The sequence below is a fragment of the Lagenorhynchus albirostris genome, chromosome 7, assembly GCF_949774975.1.
Source record: "Lagenorhynchus albirostris chromosome 7, mLagAlb1.1, whole genome shotgun sequence".
Taxonomy (NCBI): domain Eukaryota; kingdom Metazoa; phylum Chordata; class Mammalia; order Artiodactyla; family Delphinidae; genus Lagenorhynchus; species Lagenorhynchus albirostris.
Window position 1 is genome coordinate 104141068 of NC_083101.1, and position 27934 is coordinate 104169001.

Genomic DNA, 27934 nt, shown 5'->3' on the forward strand with positions numbered 1-27934 from the left:
GAGCTGCTAATTCACAGGCTATTTTGCCAGGGTTAAATAAGTTAATGGGCAAGACTGGGCAAACCTCTGAACCTCAGTTATCTTCCAGATGTAAAGTGGGAATGATCTGACTCAAGGGAATTTCCCACAGCACTTAGTTTTGACCTGACTATTTCTCTTAACTTCATCTGACCGACTTCATTCTGCATCACTTAACTAAATTTATTTAGAACTAAGAAAGTGCCAGAGACTGTACCAGGAGCTGGTACACAAAGATAACAACAGTAGCTAATAATCAGTAAGTGCTTTAGGAATCTTTGGGCTTTGCAAAGGAAAAACCTAGCTCTGTCCTATAAATAGTCATTGTTTTCAGGCCCTCAGTTTTATTCTCTGTAAAATGGGAATGATGATACATATCTCATAGACTGTGGTGAAGAGTAAATGAAGTAAAACACATCAAATGTGCAAGAATGCCTGGCGCATAGATGTTACTGTAATGATTTTTTAATTTAACTTGAAAAATGAAAAAATGAGCTGGAAACCTAACGTATTACTAGTTAAAAAAAAAAGGTAAACTAACAGTAAAGCTTCAAATGTGAAAAATAACTGCCTCGAAATCTTAGAGAGGCTACCTTACAAAAACATCTTACACTAAGTGACCTTAGAATGTGCCTGGAGTTCCGGAGTTTAAAATAATATAAAAACCTCAGTTTTATTCTGCTAAAAACTACAATCCCCAGAATGCATCTTAGATAAGGCCTCCGGAATGGAGCCCGGCGCGCCTCACGGGATTCTTGAAGACTTGGTTTCGGAGAGAAGAGAGCTTTTAGCCTTGCAAGGGCGGGAGAATCTTGGAGACCGCCTTTCGGGTAGGCGGGGCAAACGCTAGTGCACAACCAATCACCGAGCCAGCCCCTGGACGCGCTGGGAAGCGGCCAATCGGAACTCACCTACTTCTGCCTGGACTGGCGCGCGAGAATTTGAATACAGTCGGGACCCCTGGCTCTGCTGAGGAGAGGTTGCCAGTCCGAGGGGCGGGTAAGTCCTGCGGAGGGTCGAGGCGTGGGGTGGAAGAGCCAGGAGACCGGGAGGTTCTGTGGAACGTGGAGGTGAATGTCAAGGAAAAAGAGCTTGTGCTCGGTGCTTGGCGCGTTCGCGGCTGGAGACCGAAGCCAGCGAGCGGGTGTCCGCACTTCCAGGTCACCGGGTTTCCATCTTTCTGACGCCGAGTTTTCTCGTCTTTTTGCTGAAAGCGTTTGGGGACAGAGGCGCTTTTCTCTCCTACCTTTCCTCATTCAGCCCCGGAAGGGTCTTGCCTTAAGCCGCAGCTCGACACGAATTCCCAGAAACCCAGGTCTTTCTGTTTGTTTGAAGCCAAGCTTGTGTAATTTTTTTTTTAAATATACTTGATCCGAAGGAAGGGGAAGGGAAAACGCTATTGAGCAACATACCATCTGCCCGAGAGTTAACATGCGTGATTTTGTTTACCCGCAGTCTTAGGAGGTCAGAGTATTTTGTAAATAAGGAAACAAGCAGCTCCTCGACTAGAAAAATGAGAGAGGATTACGCTTCCCCGTTTTCTTGCTTCTGATGAAAAAGCTAGAGACGGTCTCTGCCTTCTTTGAACATGTAGGCTTTTGAGAAAGACAGTCAAACTAACAACAAGAAAATGTGCTAAACGGATACCAAGGAGGTGCAGGATGGAATGGAAGCCTAGGGCAAGAGCATCTAACAGCGGGAGGGGTAGGGGTGAGGGCAATGGCAAGGACAGCTGCCCAGAATATAAAGTGATTAAACTTGGTATGGGTTCATCAGGCTAATTGAGGGGAAAGTGTGTCCTGAAATGGGGTAAAATCCTTCCTCAATAGGATCATTTTACGGCTTGAAACATGTAGTATTCCTGCTTAATTAGTTAATTAAATTGTACTGTCCCTGCTGAATTAGTTACTACTGTGATGTAGTGTTTTTCCTTTTCTTTTTTTTTTTTACCTTCATGGTTTAAACCTTTATTAAAGTGATTTGCTTTTTAAACCCATCCCCCCTTTTTTGGATCTTTATGGACCATTACCCATCTGAGAACTCTTTCAGACTTATAAAGTATAATTTTGATTTACTGATTTTTATACACATTGGATTAATTTGGTTATTATATTGTTCTGTTGCTTTTAGGAGTTCAGTTAAGAAGATGTCAACTTTAACTCCAAGGAAAAGGAAGCAGCATTCTTTGAACTGTGATAAGTGAGTCTCATCCTATGAGTAGAAACTGTTAAAAAAAGAAAAATTCACCATCTTGCATTTTTTATCTCCTCTCTTCTATCTCTAAGTATTTCCATTCTTCCATTCACCTACTCCTTGTGGCTACAGTAATACTTTATATTCTAATTCTAGTCTGGAAATACTGTAAGCTTTCATAATTAATTCTTTAAGGCCTTTGGAGGGACTCAGAGAAAGGGCTGTTTCCTATGGCTTGGAAATGTGGGTCAGATCTTTTATTACCTTGCTCCTTTCTGCTCTCTTATGTAATATTTAACATACTGTTTTGCATATAGTAGATACTCATCAGTAAGCAATCCTCTAAAGCTCTATACTCTATGTCATACCAGAGATATATATTATAGAACAGCCCTAAGTGGTCAGTTTATTACATAAAATTAATCATTTTAGGGAAATTATAGCAGGTATATGGCCAAAACTTAGAAATAGGTTTTAAAACACACACACACACATATACATATACGTGCATCTCAAAGCTTCTCTGTAAACAGTGTTTGTTTTCACAAACATTGGAATCTTAGTTTTGAAAAATATTCAAATGCTTTGTTTGGTAAAGACAGAATTTGAGAATCCTGCTGTTAAACTACTAATGTATATGGATGGATGTTTGGTGGAGAAGATGCATTTTTAATATGCCTTACAGGTAGAGCTGTTTATTGCTTAGCAGTAAATTGACATAGAAATGGAAGCAAAATAACTATATTTATCAATGGACTGTGTTTCTTTTCATAGCCTATTATCAGAAATTCCATCAAAGAAATTAATTTCGGACTTTACTGAAAATATATTTCCATCACCTAATAAAAAGCACATTTGCCAAAGCAGTGATAAAAATGAAGGAAAGATTCATTGCTCTCAACAAGGCCATTTCATTTCAAGTCCACTCAAAACGACTAAAACTAGATTGCCATCTGCAAATCAAGGTTCACCATTTAAATCTGCTGTGTCTACCATATCCTTTTACAACAAAGATAAGTGGTACCTCAATCCACTGGAGAGAAAGCTGATAAAAGAGAGTAGATCTATTTGTCTAAAAACTAATAATGAAGATAGATCATATCCCAGTGTGACAGGAAAAATGCAGGGAAAACCAGCCTGCTCCAAGACGATGAACAAAAAACCACAGAAGTGTTTAACTGCTAAGTGTCAACCAGGATATAAGTGCATCAAGCCTGTGTCAAAGAATCCTAAAAATTCCAAGCAAAATCGAGTGGCCTATAAGCCAATTGTGGAGAAAGAGAATAATTGTTACTCAGCTGAAAATAATCTGAATGCTCCTCGAGTTCTAAGCCAAAAGGTCAAACCGCAAGTTACCCTCCAGGGAGGAGCGGCTTTTTTTGTTAGGAAAAAACCCTCTCTGAGAAAATTGTCCCTGGAAGATAAGCCATTACTGGGACTCACCCAAAAGAATAAATCAGAAGTTATTGAAGAGTCTGATGTGGAAACTGTCAATGAAAGAAGTTTTGAGACAAGGCAAGTGCCAAAGTGTTTGTTAGTAGAAAAAGAACTGAACACTGAGCTGCTGAGTGAAAGAAGTAAAAATGAAGAGAAATTAATAAAGGTAAATGTAAATATATCACTTTAAAAACTAAGCTGGCCATATAACAGAGCTTCAGTATACATTGTATATATGTAACTTTGAACAAAATTTGTTTTTTTTTTTTATAAATTTATTTTATTTTTGGCTGCGTTGGGCCTTCCCTGCTGCACATGAGCTTTCTCTAGTTGTGGTGAGCGGGGCTACTCTTCGTTGCTGTGCGCGGGCTTCTCATTGCGGTGGCTTCTCTTGTGGAGCACGGGCTCTAGGTGCACGGGCTTCAGTAGTTGTGGCTCGCGGGTTCTAGAGCACAGTAGTTGTGCACGGGCTTAGTTGCTCTGCAGCATGTGGGATCTTCCCAGACCAGGGCTCGAACCCATGTCCCCTGCCTTGGCAGGCAGATTCTTAACCACTGTGCCACCAAGGAAGCCCAAAATTTTGTTTTCTTTACAGTCTGTAGGACTGCTTTTATGAAGCCAAATAGTATCATCACTATAAAGAATTTAGAGACAGGGTAGAAAGATGGGCTTTTCCTCCCTTTTTTGGCTTACGGAAGCCTACCAACATTTTCTTGGCATTAAGGTTTACATCTCGTTAAGTTCCCTCATAACTGTGGTCCAGAGAAACTTAACTTTTACTTGGTAGTCTGTTTTTAGAAAGTAGAAATAACAAAATTCAGGTAGTAGATTTCCAGAGAATGAGCATATTTTTGTTTGTTTCAGCTCATTATTTAAAGTACTAGCTTATTCTAGAAAATTTAGAGAATACAGAGAATATAAAAAATATGTATCTTCTGTCATCCCACTACTTGGAGATGATCACTGTGAATGTATAGTTGGGTTTTTGTTTATTTTACATAGTATGTTTTCATGGGTGCCATTCTATGCCTTTTTTTTTTTTTTTTTTTTTTTTTTTTTTTTTGCGGTACGCGGGCCTCTCACTGCTGTGGCCTCTCCCGTTGCGGAGCACAGGTTCCGAACGCGCAGGCTCAGCGGCCATGGCTCATGGGCCCAGCCGCTCCGTGACATGTGGAATCTTCCTGGACCGGGGCACGAACCCGTGTCCCCTGCATCGGCAGGCGAACTCTCAACCACTGCGCCACCAGGGAAGTCCTCTATGCTTTTTTGATTGTGCTCCTATTTGTCCCAGCTGGCCTAGACTAGTGCTGTCTGATAGAATACCAATACACGTAATTTAAAATCTTCTAGTGGCCACATTAAGATAGTTTCTAAAAAGTTTAACGCAGTATGTTTTAAATGTTACTGTTTCTATGTTATCAATATAAAAAGTTATTAATGAGATATTTTGCATTTTTTTTTGTACCAAGTCCTTGAAATCCATGTTTATTTCCACTTGCAGCATGTATCAATTGGGACTAGCCATGTAGCAAGTTCTCATTAGCTGCTTGTGGCTGGTGGCTACCATAACAGACAATGCAGGTCTATACCTTCTATTGTTGACCTCTTGTCAGTAAGGAGAGAAAGGTGGTTTTCTTCCATGTAGCCAAGGGCAGAAGGTAGTTGAGGCAACAGGCCTTAAGAAGGGCTCCCAGTTTGGCGACTTCCGAGTCTGTGTTGACTTGTTTATGTTCATCTCAACCCTTGCAGCTGTAGGCTTTCACATACACTCTGAGGCTCATATACTGCTGAGCAATTCAAACTCTCTCTGTAGTCATTTCCCTCCTCACCTCCTCTTATTGTTCTCATTGCCTCCTCCCAAATTCAACCCCAGTTCCTACCTCTTGTAGTCACCTACATTTCAGATCTCAATGGCAAAGATTATAATTGGTGGCCAGTGGACCAGGTCCAGCCCATGGATGTTTGCTTGGCCTACCTAATGTTTAGAGCCAGCATTTTTTTTTTAAATGTAAGGTAACAGATTTCTGGTGTTTCATGAAAAATTGAACTCTGGCAAAGCTAAGCCCACATTCCTGCATGGCAGTAATCTCCTGGAACAGAGTATCAGGCTACCATTTGACAGGTATGAGCTCTTCATTTCCTTCCACTAAATCAACGTATGGATACATATCTAGATCAGTCCAGTTTTGCTGCTAATTTCATTTACCTGCTGCCCTTGTAAGCATTTCTATCAAGTATTGCCAAGTATATTGTTAAATGGAGCGTGTTCTTGCTTGCCTAAGCCATAACAGCAGTTCTACTAATTCTTCATCTTGTTTCTGACAAACAAAAACAAAAACACCCCTATATCTTGATAGGGGTTTTGGGTTTGGGTTACAGGATATATAAGTTTATGAAAAATTCATCAAACTCTGTATCTGTGCATGTCAGTGTATATAAATATAACTCAGTTTTTAAAAATCTAGGGCACAACTCAAGCTAAAATTAATTCTCAGTCCAATGAAGCAAAGTGCATGTAGGGGAGGGGTCCTCATTAGTATTCTGCATATCCATTTGATAATGAAGAAACAGTCTTGTTACAATGATATGATGATTTCTCTGCAGTACTCTTCTGACTTTTTTTTCTGAGCTTCATTTTAAGGGGTTAGGTTTTGGGTTCTGCCTAGTTTTTAGTAGTTTGAGAAGCTGGGCATTTGTGCATCTTAAATTTGTGGAACTGGGCTCTGTTCTCTCCCTAAGGTTTTGTTAAATACCCACTACTCGTATTCATCTCTGCTAGACGAGGGTGAATCCTGTTTTTCATTAGAGGGTGCATAACCTTTCCCCAACTCCTTATGGACCCCTGAGAAGTGGCAAACTGATGGGTTGTCTCACCTTTTCTGAGATGTTATGATGTTGAATGAGTTCCTCTTTAATCAAAAGTTTTTTCCTTTTCCCCCAAGCTATGTATTCTGAGTCTCACCAAATAAATAGTGTTAGTCTCTGCTACTGCCCCAAAAGTGGGAGTTTAGAAGCCTCTCCAACTACCCCAGAATGTTCTTTTTCTTTCCTTGCCTCCCTGATTTTAAAGCTTGTGACAGAAGGTTGTTCCTTTTCAGTTTTGCAGCTGCTGGGGAAATTTTTGCTGTTTTCACTAATTTTGTTGTTGTTGTTCAATTCATTTTTGTAGAAGGGATGTTCTATAATCTTCATTCTGTCCTCTTTGTCAGGAAATAATACATTTTTGACAGGATGACAAATTATGGACTTAAATATGCACACTCTGTCTTTTAAAATATTACATTTAGTAGATATAAAAGGAATTTTCCTTAAAATAGACTGAAAATTGAGAATTTAAAGTCATTATGAAATATAATTCATAATAAACTACATACTCTGTTTTAGAAGCAGATCTGTTGGGATTCATTCACTAAATAGAAAATGATTAAGAATTATAGGTTTCCTTAATTTTACTTATTCATTATTTTCAGGATGCATCAGATAGAGTCATTTCTTCAAGGGAATGTAAAACCGATGAAAATAAGAGTTTTTCTTCAGAGGAGTCTTTCAGTGAGAACAAGGCAGGTAAGTAAGAGAAAAGTTTCCTTCTCAAAATGAGTTTATTTGCTTGTAATAATGCTTCATTACATGTGTCAATATGAAATTATATACAATAATATTTTGGTTTTTTTAAATATTCACTATCTGTGACCTGTATCTTTGTGTTTATTTTGGTAACACTATTTTCTATGATAAGTAGTGCAGTGCATTTTATGGAGGAGACAAAGAGACCTTAGGCTGGAATTTAAGACAAAATACTGATGATTAATTGGTCTGTGAGATGTGGCCAAGTTACTTAAGCTCCCTAGGGCCAGGTGTTCTTATCATACATACCCTACCTACCTTTTACCCCCAATAATAGGAGGGAGTGAAAACAATTTGTTATATATCTATGATCAAAGCCCAGTTGTAAGCAGAATTTAAAAGGCCATAAAAGGGCACTGAATTGGGCATCAGGAACCTTGGGGTTTTGTCTAGATCTGCCACTAATTAACTGTGTGATCTAGGGAAGAAATCTCTAAAGTAAGGGGTTAGTCTTAATTTTTAAATTTCTCTTAGTCCTGAAATCCTATTATTAACTTATGGTGTCACTGTTCACTTAAACAGTATTTACTAAACTATGAATATATAAAGAGGTTGATTAACATTCTACTTACCAGCCAGATTCTTTGTAACTTTAACTTGTTCATTATATCTATAAATTTGGAAATAAATTAAAATTCTAGAAGTAGATATGCAGAATATAGTGAGAAACTGTAGCTCACAGGAAGAAAACAAAGATAAAACTAAAAGCAAAATAGCCCTTAAGAGGATCTAATGATATAAGGATATATCGAATGATGATTCATAATGGTTATTCTGAGATATACTGTTAATAACTAGTACTTATTAGCTGCTGAATATGTACCAGGCAGTGCTAAATGTTTAGTATGCTTTCTGTTTTCCATGGGTTGTGCTATCCCTGATATGACAGAACATGTAGCAGAAAAATAATAACGGCTTTTCATTTACAATAGTTATAAAATTTTCTTTAAAAATAAATTTATTTTAGTACATTAAGTCCATTTAAGGACTTTTATTTAATAAATAAAATATAATACAGATGGTACAAGGGACTTCCCTGGCGGTCCAGTGGTTAAGACTCTGTGCTTCCACTGCAGGGGGCACAGGTTCGATCTCTGGTTGGGGAACTAAGATTCTGCATGCCACTCTGCATGAGCAAACAAACAAAAATAAGAACAGATGGTACAAGCATATGGCAAAATTCACAAAGGTAGTAAACAAATGATAAAACCTTATTACTTAATAACTAATTTATCATTTAATTCTTACAACAACCCTAGGAAATAAGTTTGTATGACCATTTCACAGATGAGGAAACAGACTTAAGGTTAAGTAACTTATCCATAGCAGGTCAGATTCTCAACTGTCTTGGCCTTGTTTCTAGAGAATGAGCTCTAATTATTTTTCAGTGCAAAGTTAACAGTTTCCTCTTTTACTAGATAGCATACTTTCAACGTACTATTTTTCTCTAATCTACTATTTAACTTTTTTCTTTCTTTTCCTTTTTTTTTTTTTTTTTTTTGGCCATGCCACGTGGCTTGTGGGATCTCAGTTCCTGGACCAGGGATTACACCTGGGCAGTGAAAGCTCCGAGTCCTAACCACCAGGGAACTCACACCTTTTTTCTTTTTTTTAATAAGCTTTTTATTTTGTAGTAATTTTAGATTTACAGAAAAGTTGTAAAGATAATACAGAGAGTTCCTGTATTACCCTATTTCCCCCTTTGTTAGCATCTTAAATTACTGTGGTACCTTTGTCAAAACTAAGAAACTTAGATCATTGGTATGTTCCTATTAACTAAGCTCTAGACTGTATTTGGATTTGATCAATTTTTCCATTAATGTCTCCTTTCTGTTCTAGGATCCACCCTGGGGATCATATTGCATTTAGCTGTCATGTCTCCCTAGTCTCCTCTGGTCTGTGATATTTTCTCAGTCTTTTCTTTGTTTCCATGTTTTTCACGACCTTGACATTCTTAAGGAGTCCTGGCCAGATATCTTATCTGGATGTTCCTGAACCTGGGTTTGTCTGATGTTTTCCTCATCATTAGACTCGGGTTATGGGTTTGGGGGAAGAATGCCACTGAGGTGAACTGCCCTTCTCACCACATCGTATTGGGTGCTGATGTCCACATGACATTACGGGTGATGTTAACCTCTGTCACTTGGTGAAGATCAGGTTTGCCCTATTTCTCCACTGTAAAAGTTACCCTTTTTCCTTTCCCAAACTCTATTCTTTGGAAGTAAGTCACTAAGTCTGGCCTGCCCTTTCAGGGAGGGGTGGAGATTAAGTTTCATCTCCTAGAGAGGAAGATTTTTCATATATTATTTGGATTCCTTCTTTTTTTTTTTTAAACAATGTTCCCTTATTTTATTTTTAAAAATAATCCTTTATTTTTTATTTTTTCCTAGATTTATTTTTGGCTGCATTGGGTCTTCATTGCTGTGCGTGGGCTTTCTAGCTGCGGCGAGCGGGGGCTACTCTTCGTTGCGGTGCACGGGCTTCTAATTGCGGCGGCTTCTCTTGTTGCAGAGTATGGGCTGTAGGCGTGTGGGCTTCAGTAGTTGTGGCTCGCGGGCTCTAGAGTGCAGGTTCAGTAGTTGTGGTGCACAGGCTTAGTTGCTCTGCGGCGTGTGGGATCTTCCTGGACCAGGGCTCGAACCCGTGTCCCCCTGCATTGGCAGGCGGATTCTTAACCACTGAACCACCAGGGAAGCCCAATGTGGATTCCTTCTGTAAGGAAGAGTTGTCTTTATTTTACTTTTTTAGCTGCGTCGGGTCTTAGTTATGGCACGCGGGATCTTCATCGTGGCATGTAGAATCTTTTGTTGCAGTGCACGGGCTCTTCGTTGTGGCGTGCAGGCTTCTCTCCAGTTGTGGTGTGTGGGTTTTGTCTCTGTAGTTGTGGCGCACAGGCTTCAGAGTGTGTGGGCTCTGTAGTTTCTGGCACACGGGCTCTCTAGTTGAGGCGCACAGGCTCAGTAGTTGTGGCATGCAGGCTTAGTTGCCCCGCGGCATGTGGGATCTTAGCTCCTCGACCAGGGATTGAACCCTTACCCCTGCACTGGAAGGTGGATTCTTTACCATTGGACTACCAGGGGAGTCCCTATTTATTCAATCTTTAAATAAATAAATGGACTCCTGGATATTCATCAGTATGCACTCATTAATATTTTATATTTTGGGTTAAAATTTAATACTACATTATTTATATATTCTGTTGCTCATATTGTTTCAGCTTTGACCATTGGGAGATATTTTCAGGTCAGTTCTCTTTGACCTGTCTCCTTCTTTTACTTTTTGAGCACTTCCTTCTTACTTTCTGTCACTACAAGATGCTCCCAGCTCATCTTGCGTTTGCCTTGACGCAGTCCTAGACTCGGCCACTTCTCCAAGGAACCCTAGTTCCTTCTATTGGGGAATATAATTTAGAAACCAAGTTCTGGACTTGGTGTGCTTGTTGCTACTGGAGTGTAGTGGCTCCTAGGTGGCTCTAGGCCCTAGAGTGGCTCCTAGGCCCTCTCAGCAGACAGAGCTAGAAAATATCAATATATGTATGTATCCTAATCCATGTATACACACACATCTACAATTGTTTGTGTATCTCTCCATGTGTACATATGCTAAAGAAACATAAGTTCAAACTTGATGTCTCTGACTAATCCAGTCCCTCGGGTTATCCCTCCCTTCCTTCTTTGTTTGTCTGTAACTTCTCACAGACAGTGAGAGAGCTGGCTCCTCCCCGTCACTGTGCACCTACTTAGTTAAGTACAGTCCCAATATACCTGCAGGGCAGTTTCAGTATTAACTCATTCTCCTGTGAGAAACAGATTTACCAGCGTATACCATTTAAATACAGTCCTTTTGTCTTTAGCCTTCTAATTTCTAGTCAAAACGTTGTTTTGTAGTTACTTAGGTCATCTTTCCTTTCTTCCATTGTCTCCTTCAATGCAGTTCTCCATGCAGTTCTAATGCAGTTAGATTCATTTGTCACAGTCTGCATTCCATCTTGGGATCCCTCAACATCATGGTTGATTTTTTTTTAATACATACATTCAATTTTACTCTTTGTTATATATAGTTCTATGGATTTTGCAAGTGCATAGAGGCATGAATCAACCCCTCCAGTACCCTACAGAACAGTTCTCTCATCCTAAAATTTCCCTTGTGTGTATCCTTTGTAGTCATCTATTCTACCCTTCTTCATCCCCCTGGCAACCGTTAATCTGTTTTCTGTCCCCATGGTTTTACCTTTTCCGGTAAAAATGTCACACAAATGCAGTTGTGCAGTAGGTAGACTTTTGGGTCTGACTTCTTTCACTTAGTAAAATGCGTTTAAGGTTCATGTGTGTTGTTGCATGTATTAATAGTTCATTCCTTTTTTTTTTTTTGCTGAACTATGGAATTACCATACATAGTCTGTTTATCCATTCCTCCATTAAAGGCCATCTTGGTTGCTTTCAGTTTTTAGCAATTATGAATAAAGCTGCTATAAACATTTGTGTACATGTTATTCTGTGGACATAAGATTTCATAACACTTGGGTTAACACCTACAAGCATGATTGCTGGGTTATGTGGCAAATCTATGTTAAACTTTATAAAAAAACTGCCAAAATGTTCCATAGCAACTGTGCCATTTTGCATTCCCACCTGCAATGAATGGGAGTTCCTGTTACTCCCCATTCCCTCCAGCATTTGTTATTGTCAGTTTTTTGGATGTTAGCCGTTCTAATAGGTGTGCAGTAATAGCTCATTGTGCTTTTAATCTGCATTTCCCTAATGACAAATGATGCAGAACATCTTTTCATGTGTTTATTTGCCATCTATATGTCTTTGGAGAAGGGTCTGTTCAGATCTTTTGCCCATTTTTAATTGGACTTTTTTTTATTATTATTGAGTTTTAAGAGTTCTTTTTATATTCTGTATACAAATCTTTGATCAGAAATATGATTGAAAGTATTTACTCCCTAGTCTGTGGCTTGTCTTTTTATTCTCTTAACAGTTTTTGCAGAGCAAAACACTTAAATTTGATAAAGTCTAACTCATTTAATTTTTCTTTCATGTATTGTATGTAAAAAATTATTACCAAACCCAAGTTCATGTGGATTTTTCTTCTAGAAGTTTTATAGTTCTACATTTTGCATTTAGATCTGTGATCCATTTTGAGTTAATTTTTATGTGAGTGTTGTCATCTTTTTTGAATGTGGATGTCAAATTGTTCCAGCACCATTTGATGACTTTCTTTTCTCCATTGAATTAACTTATGTCTCTTTGTTAAAAATCAGTTGACTGTATCTGCGTGGGTGTTTCCGGGCTCTCTATTTTGTTCCATTGATCTATTTGTCTATCCCTTTGTCAATACCATACTGTCTTGATTACTGTTAAGTCTTGAAATCAAGTAATGTGAGTATTTTGGTCTTATAAACCTTTAAACTCTTATGCTTTAAAGCTTTAAGTTTATTCTGTGATACAAATTATTGTCACCTTTTTCCCTACAAGTTTCTCCTGAGACCCTTGTCTATCCCATCTTCACCGTGTCTTCAGTCAACACAAAAAGGTAAGTGTCACTCTTATTTTAACGTTCAAGGTTTAACTGTGAGTCCACTGGGTCTCTTTTTCTTTCTTACACTATTTAATTTGGAGAACACTGTTTTTCTTCCCCATTAAAGAGATATTAAGAATAGAAGATGAAATCAGATCCTCTCATAGAAACTTCTTAAGAACTTGAAGAGCTGAGAGAAGGAAAAGACCTTTGTGGACTTGGATAGTAATAATTGCTACATTTTTATATAGTACCTGACCCATAATAAGTAGTTTATATCCATTATTTCACTTATCCCCACAACAACCTAGAAGATTGATGCTATTATTACCATTTTCAGCTGAGAAAACTGTTTGTAATCCAGCCACAGTTGCACAGCTATTAGTTGGCAGAGCCAGGACTAGAATCCATATTTTAACCAAAGCCCATTAGGCTGTATCGCCTCCCCTGTGTGACAACATATTGATAATAGTTCATGTTTAATGGGCGTTTACAACCTCATGGTGTAGATACCATCATTACCCCATTTATAGATGAGGAGACTCTGGCCAGAGGAGTAAGTAACTTGCAGCAGCTTAATGCTGTTATAAATCCCAGCTGAAGCTACCACTATCCTGCTCAAAACTAAAACTGGAAGTGCGGGAGGCATGGGTACATGTGAGCATAAGTGTAAAAGCTCTGAAAAAGAAGTTTCTTATAGTCTGAACGTCTCATCTCGCTAAGCAGCTTTGGTTCTCTTCTTCCTATTTGATGATAAACAACTAAAGGTATTGAGCAAGGTACTTCCTATGTAAGTTCTCCTACTCTTAGGGCATCTCACCCTAAATTGCCTTGGAGATTGGGTTGGATGGACAACTTTTCCGCTTCAAAGTCCATATTCCTAGTTTTTTTCACCCTTCCCTTTTCTCATCTGTCTTCTTTCATGACTATTTATTGAGGATTGAAACCTACCACAATTAGCTAATAGCATATAAACTAATTTAACGTAGCATAAGGAGATATTAGGAGACTGTTGATTGAATCATTTGAAATTTGCTCATTATGTAGGACCTAAAAAATCAGATATCATCAATTTCTTGTGGTTTAATCTATGAGTTTTACTTTAGGTAGGTTACAGATTCTTTGGATTTGTAGTCTCACGTTTGGCAAACATTTATAGAGTACCATGTGGTATTGAACTACACCGAGTTTTAGAGATGTGAAGGTAAATAACACATGGTCCTGCTATCAAGGAAGTTATGGTTAGAAGAGGACAGGCATTTAAACAAATACGTATAATAAACTGTTAAAATTGCTAGGATAGAAGTAAAGAGATTGCGGTCACGCATGCAGAGATGGGAAGAGCTGAGGTACTTAGCAAACGTTGTATAAGGGGTGGAGGGGGTCAGCGACCTAGACAAGTGTTTTTTATATTACAGGCATTAGTAGTTTATCAAATCAGTTTAAGGGTATCACATCTAGCATTTTTTTAAAATGGAATAATGCATCTCTCACGTAGTAAGTGTATTTAGTGAATCCTTTTTTTTTCAGTTATATATATGTATCTGTATTGGTCATTATGTGAAATATATTTCTCACCATAGGTTTGTCAAGTCAGTTTGAAAGCCATTTTCTAGTCAGATGCTAGCAAGACACCTTGGGTTAGCATAAAGCGTTAGATAGGGGTTTTTTTCCAGTGTTTTTTCATTTGTCAGTGTCAGCTTCTGTTTGAACCCCTTGCATTGGGTACTTGGTTTTTTTCCTTGCCTCTACTCTCTAGAGATTTCTATTTCTTTCATCCTTGGAAAAAGGTCATTTCATTATAAGGCAAGGGTTACAAACTCAGTGCCTACAGAGCCAGCCAGGCTGGGCAGAGACTGGAGCCAACTGGAGAAGCATGCCCCACCTAAAAGAGCATGTGCTGTGTAGCTCTAACTAGTAGATTCTTTGATGAAACAGAGGTCTAATGATCTTACAGTGTCTCTTGCAATGTTGGAAATACGCATTTTTAAGTGGAATCTCTAGATTTTAAAATATTGGTAGCTAATCCAAAGTTTTAAACTCTGTGTGAGTTGATCAAAACATTTGCTAGCTGGTTTTGGACGAAGGGCTCCTATTTGCAATCTCTATAAGCCAGTCCAAGCGTTCTCTCCTAATGCGAAAAGGTTGCCTCAACAACATCTATCCAGCCAATTTTTTTTTTTCTCTAAGAATTTGAGAATAGTAGGGTGCTGCTTTAGGCATGCAGACTAGCGAGTGTATTAGCCTCACACTCACTGACCCAGTAAAAAGTTGTTGGATCATAATGTGCTGGTGACTGACTTCCTGTGGGTCTGTGAGATTCAGTATTAGAGTCTACTTATCTGCTATGGTATTCCAGGAGTTTCTTTATGCCTACGTGGGTCCTAAGGTTTGATAAAGCAAGAAAAGATTAAATTTTAAGGGTGACATCAACTTACAAAGAAATCCTGCATATATGCAGCTGATACTGTAGATGAAATCCCTTCGACGTGGTGTTAGAAGACAGGGATTTGAGTCTTTCTGCCATTCTTCACTAGTTACTTTACCTTGAGTAGTTTACTGATCCCGTCTGAGTGGGCTTCAGGTTTCTCATTGTTTCTAGCCCTATTACTTCATCAAGTTATGTCGATAGAAAGCCCTAAAAATTGCAAAGTCCTCTGCAAATGTTATATACATTTCTTTTCTTTTCATTATAATTTGTCAAATATTTTTAAATTATTAAATAATACTTACCAACTTTCTACTTCAAGATCTCTAGTTGAAGAACAGTCTTCTGTGGGATCCGTCACGTCTACTAACTTCTTGAAACAAATCAATATACAGAAAAATACTAATACCAGAGATGCAAATAAAGAAACAAAAGACCAGCTCGTCATTGTGAGTACATTTAAAACAAAGCTCCTCCTGTACATGGCTCTCACATAGAACCTGAAGTCTGACGTGTTGTCTAAGCATAGTTACCGGGGGTTATAGATATTCTGAGTTTGTAAATGCTACCTTTGCTGTAGTGGCAGCATTTAAAGCTAATCAAGTACATCTTTGAACTGATGGTGTTGGGCAGTCCTAGCAACGTAGTAGAATGCTGATGAATGAGTTGCCTCTGGATAAGGAAAATTATTGTTGATCTATAGAAGATTTAATGAGAATAGCAACATTGCATTAGACATGGGTTTGGCAGACTATGGCTGTGGGCCAAATCTGGACCATGGCCTATGAGCTAAAAATGGCTTTTACATTTTTAAAGTGTTGGAAAAAAAGAATATGTGTGTCCTGCAAAGCCTAAAATGTTTACTTTCTGAACCTTGGTAGAAAGTTTGCAAACGCCTATATAGACAATTCAAAATTTGTTATTTTTCAGTAGCATTAAGCAATGCCTTATGAGATACAATGGGAATTAATAAGCCTTGACATTGAATATCCCTGCATTCTCTATATTCATTAATTTATCTGTGCTTTTCCTGAACTTTTACTATGTATTTTACTTATTTTTTATCAACTCTTGGGGAAAAGACTTTCAGACTCCTAACCACTTAAGGAAAAAATACTATATAATGAATGTATAAGTCCTGAAATTTTTGCCCTGCCTCTTTGAAATGAGGCTTTTTTAGGCCTCTCGTATAAGAGCTTAATAAGGAAGTTCCATTGTTCATCTTAGCTATAATATTTATGATTTAATCTTATTGCTTCTTAGAACTATGGGTCCAGCTAAAGAATCTTGATTTTTTTTCCACTGTCCAAAGAAGCAGTTTCACTTCTTTCATCACTATTGCATGTTTAGGGCTCTTCTCATTCCATCTTGTTTGTGCTGAGAGAGAAGAAGATAGAGTAACCAGACTTTCATTTAGTATTTCACCTGTGCCAGCATAAAAAAAAAATGAGGACAAATTTGAATGAATGGACAAATTTACATGAACCAAATGTAGAGCTAACTGTGATGTGTTTAGATAGGCTTTTTTTTTTTTTTCCTCTTCCAATTGTAGGACGCTGGTCAGAAACATTTTGGAGCCACCATGTGTAAGTCTTGTGGCATGATCTACACTGCTTCCAACCCCGAGGATGAACTGCAGCATGTTCAGCATCACCACAGATTTCTGGAGGGAATCAAATATGCAGTAAGTAAGAAAAATAGTCGTTTCCATTTGTTCTAAAAAGTGAAACTGCTTTAAAAGATACATTTTTTTTGCCTAAATATGGAAAGATCTATGTGTCCAAAAATATTTCATCATCTGCAATTTTGTTGTCCTTAATATTAGAGACTGATGTATTTAAAAGTTAAGTTTTAATAAAAGTGCCACTTCAAACCTCCTGTCCTAATATAAGAGAAGCTATTGTTCTAGGTTGAGTGAACACCCTGCATCCTTACCTCTAGCTTTCAGAGCTGAGCAGTCAAGATACAAAACTCAAAGACTTGAGGAGTTTCTCCTTTCCTCACTTTAGTTTCTTCTTTATAGATAACCTTAGAAAAACGGCTTTTCTACGACTTCTCCAGGCTTTTTCTTTACTGAGAAGAGAGGTCCCACCTCTTCATCAAGCACCCTCCTACTCCAAATACATCCTACTGTTGGCCTTATCTTTATGACTACACCTGCTACTCAAATGCACTCCCTTTTTCCCCTATTTTTATTGCTGTAGGTCATGCCTTCATAATACTTTTAGCCTTATTTATTAAAACTCTGCTTGGTGACTTCCCTGGCAGTCGAGCAGTTAAGACTCTGCGCTGCCAGTGCAGGGGGTGCAGGTTCGATCCCTGGTCAGGGAACTAAGACCCCACTTGCCGCTGGTGCGACCCCCCCAAAAAAAAAACCCTCTGCTTATCCCACCCATGCCCCACCTTCACACCCCTAATAATTCATTGTTTTTTCTCTATATTCCTATGAAGGGCTCTTATTTGACTTCAACTTATTTTATAATAGATTGTTTACATGTCTCCTGATAGGGTGTCAGCCCCTGGAGGGCAGACACTTTGTTTTAGGCATCTTTTATTTCCCTTACCACATTCCTGTAGTTGGGTTTTATCTTTTTTTTTTTTTTTGGGGGGGGGGTTACGCAGGCCTCTCACTGTTGTGGCCTCTCCCGTTGCGGAGCACAGGCTCCGGACGCGCAGGCTCAGTGGCCATGGCTCACAGGCCCAGCCGCTCCGCGGCATGTGGGATCCTCCCGGACCGGGGCACGAACCCGTGTCCCCTGCATCGGCAGGCGGACTCTCAACCACTGCACCACCAGGGAAGCCCGGGTTTTATCTTTTTTATATCATTCATTGTCCATCTTTTTGTTCTCTCCAGACCATATTATTTAATTTTTTTCCCTCTTCAGATTAAACTGTGACTTTTTTTTTCCTTTGGCAGGGCTGGAAAAAAGAACGTGTTGTAGCAGAATTTTGGGATGGGAAAATTGTGTTGGTCCTGTCACATGATCCGAGTTATGCTATCAGAAAGGTGTGGAACATTAGTTTTTCTTTTCTTTTCTTAATTGAAGTGTAGTTGATTTATAGTGTTACTTTCTCAATCTTTGTTTTCCTCCTACTCTCCCCATTCTCTGCCAAGAAATCAACCTATGTTGAACTGTAAAATACCTTTGCTTATAGATAATCTGCTGTACTTCGGTACAGTTGTAAGGAAGACTTTCATAGTATGTCATACAAAATTAAACTTACAGTTACAAGACAAAGGAGTGTCAGGTGGAGATTAAAGAAAACAGATAAGGCTCTATAGCTTATCTTTTATCTACAACTTCAATTTGTGAGAGAGAAACTAAACTTTTTAATATTGAGAAATTAATGGCTCCAGAGTCTAGTTCTTATGTTGGTGTTGCCTTTGTTTCTTGGGCTGGATGTTTAGCCCCAGTGAACAATGAATAAAGCTGAAAAAAATCGTCCTACTCCTTATCCCTCCCAAGGGTCTGAATTTCTGTCTGCTGAAAGCAATCTTTAAAATAGTTTCTTAAAACCCTGTTTCCAAAGTGGCAGAAACATGCATCAATAGTGAAATAATTTTGGGATTGTGTAAATTTAGGAAGTAGAGATAAAAGAGGCTAAACTGACGGTAATCATACTTTTTGTGTATATAAATATGTATATTTTCTATTATACTTTTTCAAACAAATTCACATCTTTTGGTTTTTAACATCATTAGGTCGAAGATGTCCAAGAACTTGTCGATTATGAATTGGGCTTCCAGCAAGTTGTTCCCAGATGTCCAAACAGAACTAAAACTTTTCTCTTTATTTCTGATGAAAAGAAAGTAGTTGGGTGTTTAATTGCAGAGCCCATCAAACAGGTATCGTATATGTCTAATAAGTTGCTGGTATAATTTGTGAGCAAAATAAAGTAGTTGGGAGAAAGGCATTTAAGAATGCTACCATTAATGAATTTTTCCTTCTAAAATATCCTTGACCATATAGATAATTGAAGTCATTTTTTTCTATTATATCTGGTATTTTGCCTTATATAAGCAGGATAAGTCAGTCTTAAGTTCATGTTGTCTTTTATATACCTGGACTATAAAGTGTAGTATTTTAAATAAGCTCAGTTATTGAACATGTGGCTTAGTGCAGGTTAATATATCTGGCAAAATAGTCCTTACTTGTGCCTTAATTAGAATCTACTTTGGATACTAATTAGCAGTGTTCTAGCAGAGGAGCAAACAATAGCCCATGGGCCAAGTGTGGCCCTCCACCTGTTTTTGTAAATAAAGTTTTATTGACACACAACCATGCTCATTCATTTCCATATTAATCTGTGGTTGCTTTTGTGCTACAAAGGTAGGGTTGAGTAGGTGCAAAAGAGACCACGTGGCCCAAAGAGCCTAAAGTATTTACAATTTGACCCCATACAGAAAAAGGTTGCCAACACTTGTTCTACAATAGAGATATATAGTTTTTGCCTTTCAAGGAGCTTACAGGGTAATCTTTAGCTAGGAAGACTTATAGTTCAAATGTGTTCTTTGAACCTGACTTTATAATGTACCACACTTATGTCTCCTTCCTTTTAAAAATACTTATCTGTCTCAGTACATCTTGAAATTATGCCCTTAGTCCTTTTTATTATTTGAATTTTATTAATTTTTTTATACAGCAGGTTCTTATTAGTTATTTTATACATATTAGTGTATATACGTCCATCCCAATCTCCCAGTTCATCCCACCACCAACCTCCCCCCACCCCCGCTTCTCCCCTTGGTGTCCATATGTTTGTTCCCTACATCTGTGTCTCTATTTCTGCCTTGCAAACCAGTTCATCTGTACCATTTTTCTAGATTTCACATATATGCGTTAATATACGATATTTTTCTCTTTCTGACTTACTTCACTCTGTATGACTGTCTCTAGGTCCAGACACGTCTCTACAAATGACCCAATTTCGTTCCCTTTTATGGCTGAGTAATGTTCCATTGTATATATGTACCACATCTTCTTTATCCATTCGTCTGTCGATGGGCATTTAGGTTGCTTCCATGACCTGGCTGTTGTAAATAGTGTTGCAGTGAACATTGGGGTGCATGTGCCTTTTTGAATTATGGTTTTCTCTGGGTATATGCCCAGTAGTGGGATTGCTGGGTCATGTGGTAGTTCTGTTTTTAGTTTATTAAGGAACGTCCATACTGTTCTCCATAGAGGCTGTATCAATTTACATTCCCACCAACAGTGCAAGAGGGTTCCCTTTTCTCCACACCCTTTCCAGCATTTGTTGTTTGTACATTTTCTGAATGTGAAGTGATACATGCCCATTCTTACTGGTGTGAGGTGATACCTCATTGTAGTTTTGATTTGCATTTCTCTAATAGTTAGTGATGTAGGGCAGCTTTTCATGTGCTTCTTGGCCATCTGTATGTCTTCTTTGGAGAAATGTCTATTTAGGTCTTCTGCCCATTTTTTAATTGGGTTGTTTGTTTTTTTAATATTGAGCTGCATGAGCTGTTTATATATTTTGGAGATTACTCCTTTGTCTGTTGATTTGTTTGCAAATTTTTTCTCCCATTCTGAGGGTTGTCTTTTCATCTTGTTTATAGTTTCCTTTGCTGTGCAAAAGCTTTTAAGTTTCATTAGGCCCCATTTGTTTATTTTTGTTTTTATTTCCATTTCTCTAGGAGGTGGGTCAAAAAAAGATCTTGCTGTGATTTATGTCAAAGGGAGTTCTTCCTATGTTTTCCTCTAAGAGTTTTATAGTGTCCAGTCTTACATTTAGGTCTTTAATCCATTTTGAGTTTATTTTTGTGTATGGTGTTAGGGAGCATTCTAATTTCATTCTTTTAATGTAGCTGTCCAGTTTTCCCAGCACCACTTATTGAAGAGACTGTCTTTTCTCCATTGTATATCCGTGCCTCCTTTGTCATAGATTAGTTGACCATATGTGCGTGGGTTTATCTCTGGGCTTTCTATCCTGTTCCATTGATCTATGTTTCTGTTTTTGTGCCAGTACCATACTGTCTTCATTACTGTAGCTTTGTATCTTACTCCTTTTTATACGTGCCTTCCCTTTTTTCCCCTCATTTCTACCATCTTTCTTATTTTCCTTTTTTCTGCATTTCATCTCATATATATATATTTATACACACACACACATATACATATATAGTCTCTTGTGTGTTTATCAGACAGTAGAGAGAGAAAAGCAGTTGGTTTGTACTATGGGCTGTAAAAGTGATTAACTTGGCCTTTTCTTTCTTTGATCTTTTTCTTTTTTAAAATAAATTTATTTAATTATTTTTGGCTGTGTTGGGTCTTCGTTGCTGAGTGTGGGGTTTTCTCTGGTTGTGGCAAGCAGGGACTACTCTTCGTTGCAGTGCGCAGGCTCTCATTGTGTTGGCTTGTCTTGTTGCAGAGCACGGGCTCTAGACGCACAGGCTTCAGTAGTTGTGGCTTGCGGGCTCTAGAGCACAGGCTCAGTAGTTGTGGCGCACAGGCTTAGTTGCCCCGCAGCATGTGGGATCTTCCCAGACCAGGGCTTGAACTCATGTCCCCTGCATTGGCAGGCGGATTCTTAACCACTGCACTAGCAGGGAAGCCCACAATCTACATTTACCGGGACGTAATCCCATCATAAGTTGAGGAAGATCTGTATAGCCAACTAACTCATACATATACTCTTCTATTCATTCTCATTTCAGAAGCAAAGTTTTCTCAGTGGGGGTTAAAACTTAATATACACCTATCAAAACAGCTACAATAGAAAATAGTGACAATAGCAAATGCTGGTGTGGATGCAGGGAAACTAGATTTCTCATACACTGTTGGAGGGAATGTAAAATGTTACAGCCCCTCTGGAAAAAGTTTGGCAGTTTCTTAAAAAACTAATCATACATTTACCATATGACCCAGCAATCATACTCCTGGGCATTTATCCCGGAAATGAAAACTTATGTCTACACAAAAACCCACACCTGAATGTTTACAGCAGCTTTATTTGTAATAGCCAAAACCTGGAAACAACCAAAGTGTCCTTCAGTAGGTGAGTGATTAAACAAACTGGTACATCCATACAATGGAATATTACTTAGCAATAAAAAGGAACAGACTTGATATATGCAACAACTTGGACGGGTATCAAGGGCATTGTGCTGAGTGAAAAAGAGCCATTCTGCAGAAACAGAGACACAGACGTAAAGAACAAACGTATGGACACCAAGCAGGGAAAGTGGTGGGTGGGATGAATTGGGAGATTGGGACTGACATATATACACTAATATGTATAAAATAGATAAATAATAAGAACCTGCTGTATAAAAAAATAAAAAAAGCCATTCTCAAAGGGTCACATTCTGTATGAGTCCATTTGTATGATATCCTCAGAATGTCAGAATTTTAGAGATAGAGAACAGATTGTGGTTGCCAGGGTTTAGGGATGGTGGGGGGCAGGGAAATGGGTGTGATTATAAAGAGGTAGCAAGAGGAAGAGCTTCGTGATGATGCAGTAGCTCTGTATTTTGATTGTGGTGATGGTTAAATCAGTATTCAGGTATGATGAATTGTCATGGAACTATACACACACATTGTACCCATGTTAATTTCTTGCTTTTGGTGTGGTACTATAGTTATGGAAGATGTAACTATTGGGGGAAATTGGGTGAAGGATACATGTCCTTTTTGTACTATTTGTCAACTTCCTCTGAATCTATATTCAAAATAAGAAGTTTAAAGAAAAATTTAAATACCAAATTTCATAGTTTATATGCAAAAACCTTCTTTAGTGTTATTAGTTTTTTATAATATCAAATGTACATTTTAGGATGGAGAGAATGGGAGAAGTTTATGTACTTTATTAGAAGTAAGAGTCTTTTATAATTTTTTTAAATCAACACAAGACAGTTTCACAATGGTATAATACACTAGGATGTGGGGATATCTCAACACCACTAGTAATTTTTAAGCGTTGTGTGACTATAAATGGGTAAGAATTCAAGAAATAGCAAAGAATTTTAACATTTTTGTGAAGGTAGGGTAAGATTAATTTTAGGTACTTAAATTTTGTTTAAAGAATGGTTTTTAAAAAGAAATGTGAACTCAGCTGTATTGTTAGCTCTAGATGCTTCTGTGTATCATTGCAGGCCTTCCGTGTCCTGTCTGAACCAACTGGTCCAGAATCCCCAAGCTCTAAAGAATGTCATAGGGCTTGGCAATGTTCAGATGTACCAGAGCCTGCAATCTGTGGGATAAGTAGAATTTGGGTCTTCAGATTGAAGAGAAGAAAGCGCATTGCAAGACGACTGGTAGATACTCTAAGGTAAGAAATAAAATAAAATGGATTAGACCCAGATTAGCTTTCCAAGAACCTTTCCCGGCTCATGAGCCAAAGGGAATGATGTTGGTAAGACACTTCTATATAAATACTACCAAAGTCAGGCTAAGGCAATGCTGGCACTGAAAAAAAAAAAAAAAAAAGAACTAGATATACTCAATTGCGGGCACAACATTCCAAGTCTGAAACATTCTAGCCCAGTGCTTTTCAAACTACCTGTGGTCAAAGACTGGATTTTGTTACAGACCAACACATTAATAAAGTAAAGATAAATTGCTAGGAAACAAACAAATGGAAAAATGGAAGCCCAAATTTTTATTAGATTCAACAGATGTAAAATTACATTTAAATAAATCTATAAAAACAAAATATAAGTTTAAAAAAAAGAATTTTGGGGACTTCCCTGGTGGTCCAGTGGTAAAGAATCTGCTTTCCAATGCAGGGGACGTGGGTTTGATCCCTGGTCAGGGAACTAAGATCCCACATGCCACGGGGCAACTAAGCCTGTGCGCCACAACTGTTGAGCTCATGCACCTCAACTAGAGAGCCCGCGTGCTGCAAACTACAGAGCCCATGCACTCTGGAGCCCACGCGCCACAACTAGAGAGAAAACCCGAACGCCGCAACTAGAGAGAGAAAACCCACGCACCTCAACAAAGAGCCCACATGCTGCAACTAAGACCCAATGCAGCCTAAATAAATAAATAAATATTTTTTAAAAAGAATTTTAGAAATTGTACATTAAAAATAAATATTTTTTATAAAAAGAATTTTAGAAATTGTACATGTTTATTGACCATGTGTGACTAGGTAATTAATAAAGACTTACTGTAACTCACAAGTGTAACTAAATGTAAAAGTAAATTAGCAAGACAGCCCACAGAATGAGAAAATATTTGCAAATCATTTATCTAATAAGAGTCTAGTATATCCAACATATATAAAAGAACTCTTACAACATGCAAAAAGACAACCCAATTTAAAAATAGGCAAAGGATTTCAATGTATTCTATATTCTTCCAAAGCAGAAATACAAATGGCTGATAAGCATGTGAAGCTATGCTCAACATCCTTAGCTATAAAGGAAATCACAAATCAAAACCATCATGAGATACCACTTCACAGCCACTTGGATGACTAAACGAAAACAAAGGGAGAATAACAACTGTTGGTGAGGATGTGGAGGAAACTGTAATCCTTGTATGCTGCTGGGAGGAATGTAAGATGCTACAGCTGCTGTGGAATCTAGTCTGGCAGTTTGTCAAGAAATTAAACTGTTACCATATGACCCAGCAATTCTGCTCCTACAAGTATACTCAAGAGAAATGGAAGCATCTGTCCTCGCAAAAACTTATACATGAAGGTTCATAGCAGCATTATTCATAATAGCTAAAAAAAATTGTAAACAACCAAATTCATGATTAATGGATAAACACAATGTGGTACATCCATACAACACTGCAATAGGATATTCAGCCACAAAAAGGAATGAAGTTCTGATACGTGCTACAACATGGATGAACCTTGAAAATATTATGCTAACTAAAAAAAGCCATTCACAAAATACCCCATGTTATTATATGATTCTGTTTATAGAAAACATCCAGAAGAGGCAAATCCATAGATAGAAAGTAGACTAGCTGTTCCCAGAGACTGAGGGAAGGGTGAATGGAGGGTGACTGCTAATGGCTACAGGGTTTCTTTGGGTGATGAAATGTTCTTGAGTTTTGTGCAATTTTTGAATATACTAAAACCACTGAACTGTGTATTTCTAAATGGTGAGTCTTTGGTATATGAATTCTCCCTTTTAAAACTACAGTATGCACACTTTGTACTAACACTGTATGTTGGTACTTAGTTGATAATGGGACAAATGAGTTTGCTTCTTTCTTGCCTGTTAATTACCTAATCTAGGTTAGATAGATGAGTTTCGCAACACTTACTCTCTCAACCTCTATCTTTAAGATAACAGATTACAAACCAATGACTCCACTTTGACAAAACCAAGGACCACACTTTGAGTAGCACTATTCTAGCCTTTGGGTTCCATACACTTTTTAAGAAAGAACACCAAGACCACCACAGGGCTGCAGTCCTAGGCCTCAATCCTAGGCCCCCACCATACCTTACAAAGGGGAGCAGTGAGAGAAGTTGGTGTCTGTAAAGATTTTATTTCATAGTTAATTGTGAAATACCTCTATTTTCTATATTTTATGTTGAGATACATAAATTTGGTATGGAGAATACCAGTATATAACCTGGTATGTATTTCTTAATAACAAGGATATTCTCTTATATAAGGACAGATCAGATATCAAATTTGGGGTATTTAATATCCCAATATAATGCTATACTATCTAATGTATAGTCGATATTTCAGTTTTGTCATTTGTCTCAAATGCCCTTCATAGCATTTTTTTTTCCTGTTCAGGATTACATATTGCATTTAGTCAAAATATCTCTTTAGTCTTCACTTTCCTTAACCTGGAACAGTTTCTTAGCCTTTCTTTGTCTTTCAGGACATTGAAGAATTTGAAGACTACAGGCCAGTTATTTCATAGACTATCCCTCAGTTTTGTTGAATTGTTTCAGCTATTTCATTTTATTGCTTTTAATCCTAGTTGAGCTGGATCAAGGAGAGTTGTAGTCAAAATGCAGATTAGTTTTTGCCTTCTTAAAGCTCTGAGTGTGTGATGTAGTTCAAAAGAATATAGTTATTGGTTAAAATTTTTTTTTTTTTTTTTTTTTTTTTTTTTTTTTTTTTTTGCGGTACACGGGCCTCTCACTGTTGTGGTCTCTCCCGTTGCGGAGCACAGGCTCCGGACGTGCAGGCCCAGCGGCCATGGCTCACGGGCCCAGCCGCTCCGCAGCATGTGGGATCCTCCCGGACCGGGGCACGAACCCGTGTCCCCTGCATCGACAGGCGGACTCTCAACCACTGCGCCACCAGGGAAGCCCAAAATAATTATTTTTTTGTTGTTATAGCTACCTGTGGCTTTTAACTAGCAATATTGTCTCATATTAGTTGCTTACTATCACGGATCACCTAGAGTCAACCAGATGGTTTGTGTGGCTCCCTTTGCCTCTTGGCAGAACTTTTTCTGGGCCTTAGTTTTCTCATCTGTGAAATGATATTAGACTTCCACCTGTAAAATACAAGGCATTGAGTCATTTTACCACTTAATAAAATAATGTTGGTTTTAATCAAGAATATGTAAAGAGATTGAAATTTTTTAATTGGATTGCTTTAAAATATTGATATAATTGTGCTTATGTTTAATCAAAATTTTAAGTTGTTTCCATTGTTAAATTATCTTTTTTCTCTTTTTTAGGAATTGCTTCATGTTTGGCTGTTTTCTCAGCACGAATGAAATAGCATTTTCTGACCCAACACCAGATGGCAAGTTATTTGCAACCAAGTACTGCAACACCCCTAATTTCCTTGTATACAATTTTAATACTTAAAGCCAATTTCAACTATAGAACAGTTACTATATGGATGAGTTCAGACAGCCCATTATCATAAAATACAAACTATTTAACAAATATCAAAATAAAAATACTAAGACACACACACATATACAGAAACCTGCCTCAGTTTTGTTCCTTATGAATTGAAAAGTCAGGGGTAAATTCGTTGAAAATTATCTAGGGATGCAAAGAAAGGAAAAATCTTTGGATGATGTATACTGACTAGCACTCTGAATCCTTAGTTATGAAGCTTGGTAGCTATAGCTGGAAAATACTTTCCTTCTATGTAAGAACATTGACAAAGCAAGGTGGTTTTCCACAGAAATGTGACCACTTATGATTTATAAAGCACACCTTGGGGCCAGAATTTTCTCGTGCCTGATCAGAAGCAAAGAGGAGAATTTAAAGACAGGCAAATAATTTCCATCCCCATTTTTTTAAAGGTAATTCCTGAATTCGTACACAAAATTCTCACTTTATAGGCACGTGGCTGTAGCAACTCAGTTTGAGTATATTTAAAGTATTTTGAGTTTCTAATTTGTACCAGGGAAAGATGGTAAAAAGTAAGATTTCCATATCCTTTTGTATAGAATTCTAGAGCTTAATATTTTTATCTTTTTAAAAATCATTAATCAAAACACACTTGTCATCAGATTTAATTAAACTTAGTAATTGCACTATTGTCATTTCATTAATTTTTGGTGTTTGAAAATGCTAATTGTGTTACTTTTCTTTAGTGAACTTACTGCTGGTGATTGATGTCTAACAAAATGGATACCCAGTTGGATTAGATGATTCATATGATTACATTTTAAATGTATACTAACAGAACCAAGGTTAGTAAATAAATATATCGAGGCTGATGGGCCACAGAACATGATGACATTATGTAAATACACCTAAATATGCACATATTTTTCTGGTATAGTTCTTGGA

The 27934-nt window shown here is 37.8% G+C and overlaps 1 protein-coding gene across 1 annotated transcript; it reads left to right on the forward strand.

Annotated features, from left to right (window-relative positions):
- Nucleotides 1–901: 901 nt before the first annotated feature.
- On the forward strand, nucleotides 902–27585 carry ESCO2 (establishment of sister chromatid cohesion N-acetyltransferase 2). The gene is made up of 11 exons (XM_060153602.1): nucleotides 902–1017; nucleotides 2149–2217; nucleotides 2986–3814; nucleotides 7119–7212; nucleotides 12753–12810; nucleotides 15546–15672; nucleotides 16776–16907; nucleotides 18141–18230; nucleotides 18927–19070; nucleotides 23337–23512; nucleotides 26860–27585. The coding sequence occupies exons 2-11, from the start codon at nucleotides 2165–2167 to the stop codon at nucleotides 26990–26992; spliced, it is 1836 nt and encodes a 611-aa protein (XP_060009585.1). The 5' UTR covers nucleotides 902–1017; nucleotides 2149–2164; the 3' UTR covers nucleotides 26993–27585.
- Nucleotides 27586–27934: the final 349 nt, after the last annotated feature.